This window comes from Hemibagrus wyckioides, linkage group LG17 (assembly GCF_019097595.1).
Source record: "Hemibagrus wyckioides isolate EC202008001 linkage group LG17, SWU_Hwy_1.0, whole genome shotgun sequence".
Lineage (NCBI taxonomy): Eukaryota > Metazoa > Chordata > Actinopteri > Siluriformes > Bagridae > Hemibagrus > Hemibagrus wyckioides.
The window spans coordinates 13,960,286-13,967,722 of NC_080726.1; the positions used below are offsets into that span (position 1 = coordinate 13,960,286).

At 40.4% G+C, this 7,437-nt stretch overlaps 1 protein-coding gene across 1 annotated transcript; it reads left to right on the forward strand.

Annotated features, from left to right (window-relative positions):
• Positions 1–14: 14 nt before the first annotated feature.
• Positions 15–6,669, forward strand: tbx2b (T-box transcription factor 2b). The gene is made up of 7 exons (XM_058413606.1): positions 15–812; positions 1,524–1,791; positions 2,693–2,839; positions 3,896–3,972; positions 4,129–4,301; positions 4,943–5,541; positions 6,025–6,669. Exons 1-7 carry the CDS (start codon positions 451–453, stop codon positions 6,460–6,462), a joined length of 2,064 nt encoding a protein of 687 aa, XP_058269589.1. The 5' UTR covers positions 15–450; the 3' UTR covers positions 6,463–6,669.
• The last annotated feature ends 768 nt before the right edge of the window (positions 6,670–7,437 follow it).

Genomic DNA, 7,437 nt, shown 5'->3' on the forward strand with positions numbered 1-7,437 from the left:
GAGCAGGAAGGACGTGTGAGATAGTTACAGTTGTGCAGTGGACAGGGCAGGAACTAAGCCGCTTCACCTCCGCTTCTCTCTTAGAATATGATCGTGCAGATGGGCATCTGCGTCGAGAGAGTGATCTTATTTTTATGAGAACGGCGCGCGCGCAGGAAACAAATATCTTCTTTCAAAGTGTCGTTGCGCTCACTTTGACCGGTAATAGTACGAGACTTGGTGAAATCTCCAGCTATAGGGAAACCGAAGTGCTTATTCCCTGTAGCCACTCTGCCTCCGCTCTCTTTTGAACGACAATACAGAAACTTTGCACTGTAGTCGAAGATTACCTCAGCGTTTTTCTCTCCTCAGAGCGTTACGACGGCATATTCCTGCTGGATAAGTGCCGCTGTGAAAGGAAAAAAAAACATCACTTAAATATCACATTTTTCAGCGATTTTGGATGCACCGATGAGAGATCCAGTTTTTTCAGGCAGTGCCATGGCTTACCACCCTTTCCACGCTCACCGGCCCACCGATTTCCCCATGTCAGCGTTCCTGGCGGCCGCTCAGCCCTCCTTCTTCCCGGCTCTAGCGCTGCCGCCCGCCGCTCTCACTAAGCCGCTGACGGAGCACAGTCTGGCTGGAGCCGCCGAGGCTGCGCTCCATCCGGCGCTCAGTCACCACCACCAGGCCGCTCATCTACGCAGCCTCAAAAGTCTCGAGCCGGAGGAAGAGGTGGAAGATGATCCAAAAGTCACACTGGAAGCGAAGGATCTATGGGACCAGTTCCACAAATTAGGAACAGAGATGGTTATTACTAAATCTGGCAGGTAATGACCTACTTTACTAAATGTTCAACATCTGCCATAATCGTATTGTATGTATTATGATTTCTTTGTAGTGTGTCTAAGCAAACAGAGCGGGTTTGTGTTTGTGCGTCCTTATTTACCGATGTTAAATATTATCCGTAAATTGATTTTATTAGGCGTTCAGAAAATATGAAAATTTTATGTAACTGCACACGTTTTTTTTGTTTTGAAGTCTAAATATATCCCGAGTTTGCATACTGAATTTTGATTTCTCAAATGGATACACCACGTCGAATTTATATAGTCTCATCTAGTATGTGTATAAATACGGATTCTGGAAGGTTTAGTGACCGACATTTTGTTGTCCGTATAAGCACGTCTTGTTCAACAGTTAAATGTACTTGTCTCAGTTTTATAAGCCGTTTCTTAAACAGAAAAAAATGTAAAAGTAATGTAAAAAAAAAAAAAACTCAAAACATTAGGTCTGTGTTTTTTAAGTCGATTTTTAATAGTTCGAAACCTGTTTTGGGAGAAAATAAAAAATAAGAAAAATAAGCTATAAATTTTTTTTTGCACGTAGGTGACTGTTTATATTATAGATAGTCTAGCAGCTTATGATAATCGTCATTGTTTTACTTGATTATTTTATTCGCTTTAATCACTAAATGTATAGTGGAACTTATCTGAATAACATATTGATTAATATTCTGAATGAACAATGTTTTTTTTTAGGAGAATGTTTCCTCCCTTTAAGGTCCGAATAAACGGACTTGACAAAAAAGCCAAATATATTTTGTTGATGGATATTGTGGCCGCTGATGACTGCCGCTACAAGTTCCATAACTCGCGCTGGATGGTGGCAGGGAAGGCCGACCCGGAGATGCCCAAGCGCATGTACATCCACCCGGATAGTCCAGCTACAGGAGAGCAGTGGATGGCAAAACCTGTCGCTTTCCATAAGCTCAAACTGACGAACAACATTTCAGACAAGCATGGATTTGTAAGTAACCTTCTATTCCATGCTACGACTCTATTCCAAGGAGACGGTTGATTAGGCCTGTTTGTTGGCCAAAAGCGGTTTAGCAGATTGACAGACGTTTTACAAATATTTGACGCTTTTGGCCTCTTATTTTACGACATATTTCATCAATATTTCCGTTTTCCTTTGCGAGTACCTTAATGTAACATAGGTGTGCTCACAATCTTACAACAGAATAATGCCACAGAGGCACAGAACAACCTGGTTCCTTTTACATGCTTCACTGACATAGAATATAATTTACTTTCGAGTTGTAAATAATGACGCTGATGCAATGTGAATGCTGAGCTTTTTTTTTTTTTTGTAATCAAAGTATAAAGGGTGACAAATCAGACAAAGGATAGGGGACAGGTCAAGACTGTTGGCCGTACTTATGAAGGCCCAGGACTTCTAAAGTAGTGTGGAAAAGTTTATTTTTTTATTTATTTTTTTAAAAAAGGTGGCGGATGCAAAGGTTGGCAGTAATGTTCTCTACCTTATATAGTCGAACGTAATCTGCGGCCCTGTGCTCTTCACTCGCCTGCAAAACAAATCGACAGGAAACAAATAGAAGAATTTACATGCATGGCACAACCATTTGATACCTGTAAAGTCAAATAGGAAAGCTTGTGTTTTTCCTTACACATTCTGTTTCTTTCTTCGACTAAACTGCTTTTACCTGCAATTATATGCTTTTGCCTTTATTTATGCTTTTATCGACCCCCTGATATAATCATATAATCAGTCACTGCTAAAAAAAATTCCACAACTTTCTGAAATTTCAGGCCTACTATGTTTAATCGTTATCATAGTTTTGTTCAGCATTTGACTATTTTTAGAATGATATTTTTATCTAACCGATTCCTTTCTGTCTTGTTTTCAGACTATACTGAATTCAATGCATAAATACCAGCCCAGGTTCCATATTGTGAGGGCCAACGATATTCTGAAGCTGCCCTACAGCACTTTCAGGACATATGTGTTTCCCGAGACGGAATTCATTGCTGTCACTGCCTATCAAAACGACAAGGTATTTAGCTAAAGCACATTAAATGTAACCAATTATTTTAAATGACAGTATATGTCAAGTTAAGGCAAAGTTAAAGTATGCGTCACGTTCAAGAGCAGACATTTCAGTCATGTGTACCTTTTGCTTTTACTAGGCAAAAAAGCTGCTCTTGTGTCTCTCCAACAAGTTAAATGTTGGTACAACTGACTGAAACAGAATTATCCCAGGCAAGCCATAGCTAGCCACCTATAGTCTATAGTTCTTCGCGTTGCATTTTCTGTTGTGATTCCGCATCAGCTTTTGTAAGGTATTTTTTTCAATAAAAACACGAATTTATGGCCTTCATATTTGCTAGTGGAGGGTTAACGTGTACACAGCTATTTCCTATGGGTTAGTGCGACCTCAGAGCTGATATTAATTGCCCTACGTGTGTGTGTGTGTGTTTGGGGGGGGGGGGGGTCTGGTCGGCTTGTTGGCCATCGTAAAGTTTATGGCATAGAGTCCCAATCGATTAGCAGGCACTTAAGCTCGCCAGTGAGTCTGGGAGCTGAACACTTGAAATTTTTGCAATCAAAGTGGTCAGTCTCAAATCTTTCAGGAAACACCAACGCAAATGCACAATACTTTTACTTCTGTGAATTCCTGCCTAACGCATGTCACCTTTATCGCTTGACTAAGAAATATCGGGATTAATTTTTCATTTTTTTATTTCAGTTATAAAAACGCATTAATTATTGATAATTTTCTTTTTCCTGTTGGTGGTAGCTTACAGTAGGCAAGAACTGCGTGCTGTGTAGCTAGTGAGAGACAAATGAATATTTACAAGTGAAATGTTCTCATGGGGCTTTTCAGTATGACTAAGTTTTCTATAAATATTATTAATGGTTTAAATTCAGGCCTATGTTTATATATATAAGTAATGGCAAACAAAGACAAAGATTGTTATATACAAAGATGCGGTGATGCATCATGTATATAACACCTTCAAATAAATAAGTTCATTATTATTAATATTAATAATAATAATAATAATAATAATAATAATAATAATAATAATAATAAATATTTTTCCCTCAGATTACACAGCTGAAGATTGATAATAATCCCTTTGCAAAAGGCTTCAGAGACACGGGAAATGGAAGGAGGGAAAAAAGGTATTGTAAATCTCTTACAAACCTAAATTTAATAACATATTGCCTTCTTGTATTTTGTCTGTCTTTTTAAGTCGTCCTCTTTTTCAGTAAGAAATATTTATTTTGGCTGGATTTTTAATTTCCTTTTCCTTCTCTCCCGATATTTTTTTGCCCCAGGAAGCAGTTAACTCTGCCCTCTTTACACATGTATGAGGTTGGTCAGTGTAAAGTGGACCGGGAAGGGGCAGACTCAGACGCGTCCTCAGGCGAACACGCCGCAGCCAGGGACTCTGTCCATTCTCCTCTCGGACCTGCATCGAGTCCTCTCGCTTTCACCAGAGCCAATAGAGGTAGAGTCTCCATTCGACTTGCTAGAGTTTGTGTATTCAGACTAAGCTAGGAAAACGATTCTACTGGAATTTATCAGGCTGTGAACACCTGCAGTGAAGAATAACTGACTCTGCAAGCGGATTTAGGCTCCATAGGCGTTGGGTTACGACTAAGTGAATTCAGTTAGAATGCCCTCATCGAGTAGTTGTACGATTTTAAACCAACATTTCAATCAAAATCAACTGTTAACACATTTGTTGAAGTTTTGCTATGTACACAGAAAATGGTTGCATAACTGACCCGTGAACTGCTGGAAAATTATAATTGTTTTCACTGTAAAATATTTCCTATATTATCACATTTTACCATTGTCTCTGTATATGCTTAATGACAATATAGTTACATTTCGACGACTCACTGCCATATTATGCTAAAATTAAGTAGGCTATGAGCGGACTTTGCATGCACAGGCTATAGATTTAAATTGCACGGTTCACGCTAACAAGCTAAATAATTACTTGACATTATTATTATTATTGAACCCTACTAAACCTGACCTGAAACATTTCTTGCCTTACTCACCTGTTATTGAATACAACTGAAATGATCATTAAGAAATAAAAACAACTGCTCTTCTTTAATATCACTTTTTTCCTTGTAGAAGATAAAGCTTGCTCTGACAGTGAGCATGAAGCTGAGCACCAAGAGGATCGCTGTGGAGGATCGAGCAGTCCTAAACCACCCTCTCCATTCAGCCCCAGATGTGAAGAGCAGTCGAGAGAGAGGCAGAACACGGAGAAGAAGGAGGACTTGTCGGATTCAAGAAAGCAAAACGAGTCCATATTTAGCCTAGGCAACCTCGACAAACAGGAGAACAAGCACAGGAAAGATAGTACAGAATCGTCTAAGAAGGACGTGGACAATGTTGGTCTTAGCGGAAGTAAAGACAGTTTCTCGCCACTTATGGTCCAGACAGAGAGTCCATCACATTTCGGAGCAGGACATCTGCAGAGTCTAGCTCTCTCTGGCCTGCACAGTCAACAGTTCTTTAACCCTCTGAACACCGGACAGCCTCTGCTCTTTCACCCAGGACAGTTCGCCATGGGCCCTGGAGCATTTTCTGCTATGGGTATGGGACATCTACTGGCTTCAGTATCAGGAACAAGCGGCTTGGAGAATGGCAGTCTTCCGGCACAAGGGGCCGGAAGTAATCCTAATCCATTTCCCTTTCACCTGTCTCAGCACATGCTAGCCTCTCAGGTAAGACTTTACTCTCACTATTCAGTGTAACATCAAGGGTGGAATAACGTGCACTATATTTGTTATGGAACTGGTGACAAGTGAAAGAACAAGTAACGAATGTCTATTAAAAAAATCATGTTATTTCATGCCCATGAGTAGTTTGTATGCAGACAGCGCAAACAGTGCAGGCCCCACCATTCCCCTGCAGTGTTTGCCTGGTTAGAGGTCCTCTAGCCAGGCCATGCTGTCGATCAAACTAAAAAGCATTTACCCAATACAAACATTATCAAAGGTAAACATACGTGCGTGATATTACTTTTAGGTGATTTATCTACAAGTTTTATTGAGATTTTATACGTTACAAATATACATTTTAATTTTAGCCTAAAGGCAGAAAACTCACCCAACCCTGATTTTTAGTCTGTCTAGACATGTCTCTAAATTGCTGAGTTGATGCTATGGAATTTTAAAATGTATTATTGTTATTATTATTTAATCCAGGGTATCCCCATGCCTCCATTCGGTGGTCTGTTCCCCTACCCGTACACGTACATGGCTGCAGCAGCTGCCGCGGCCTCTGCGCTCCCCGCCAGCAGCACTTCCTCTTCTCTCTCGCGAAACCCGTTCCTAAACAGCTCACGGCCGCGGCTACGCTTCAGTCCCTATCAACTTCCAGTGGCTATTCCTCAAAGCACAAACCTGCTCACCACTGGATTGGCAGGTGGCCTGAATCCCTCATCGGAGTCCTCGAAATCAGGCAGCAGGGAGGCTAGTCCTGTGCCCGATCAACACAACCATAAAGCCGCGTCCTCTCAGAGAAACGGCTCTCCCAAAGCCACACTGAAGGAGTCCATCAATGAACTACAGAACATCCAAAGGCTAGTGAGCGGCCTGGAAAGCCAAAGGGAGCCATCCTCACCCAGGAACTCTCCCAAATGAGCCAGGATCAACAAACCTATCCAGGGCATGACTTGAACTGGCAGAGGATGTTATTATTAAGTGGCTATCGGAAGGATCTTCGTATACTTTTTTTTTTTAACCAGTGGATGTTCGCAGTGGCAATAGCAAAAAAAGAAGGAAAAAAATTATTAACAAAATAATTTGTTGAATAAGAATTAACTTGGTGCTCTCGTGGTGGAAACTTGAACAGATCTTTAAAAATGCTGCGAAGACAATCTACTATCCCCTAAAGCCTAACGGACTTCATGGAAAACTTGATGAAAAAGTTACAACAATCCATGAATGAAAATAAAACCAACTGGCCAGTTTTGCAGAATGTTGTTAGAAAATGTCACAGCTGGCCAGAAAAGGGTGGATGTGGATCAAACGACACTTACAAACTGTAAACTCATGCTGTCATTCAATCAAGCTACATCCAAATAAGTGTAAATTAAAAAGGGATTGCAGTGAGAGTCAGTGGACTGTTTGTAATAATCCGGCGGACAGTTGTGCGTGACCTATTTAATGTAATTAAAAAGAAATTCTGTAAATAAGCTATAAGGATCCAAGAATATGCAAATCGGTATTAATTTATTCACAGCTGTACATTTGCGTGTATATACTATTTAGAGTTTAACTCTGTGCTTTTTTTTTTCATTTTACATGAACTGTAATACTGTAAATGAAAGCTCCTTCATAGCTCTTGTTGGGTTGAAGCAGATAATTTCTATCTGTGATGCAACGCTGTTTAATCTGCCTGTGACACGTTAACAGAAGCGTGTGTCTTCGTTGAATAGTTAGTTGAAGAACACTTGGGACTGCCGTCCAAAATCACACACTACTATACTAAATAGTATGTCAAGAGTAGCTCACCATATGTGTACAAGGAACTGTAGTGCTACAGATGACATACTATTTAATACGCTAGTATGCGCTTTGAGAGGGCCTCAGGAGATTCACTCCAACACAAGAGAC

Bases quoted from the DNA above. Each gene is read 5' to 3' on its own strand.
- tbx2b (XM_058413606.1), top strand. From the start codon at position 451: ATGAGAGATCCAGTTTTTTCAGGCAGTGCCATGGCTTACCACCCTTTC. The intron at 1,792-2,692 runs GTAAGTAACCTT...TCTTGTTTTCAG, and splicing joins TTTCAGACAAGCATGGATTT to ACTATACTGAATTCAATGCA. The intron at 5,542-6,024 runs GTAAGACTTTAC...TATTTAATCCAG, and splicing joins AGCACATGCTAGCCTCTCAG to GGTATCCCCATGCCTCCATT.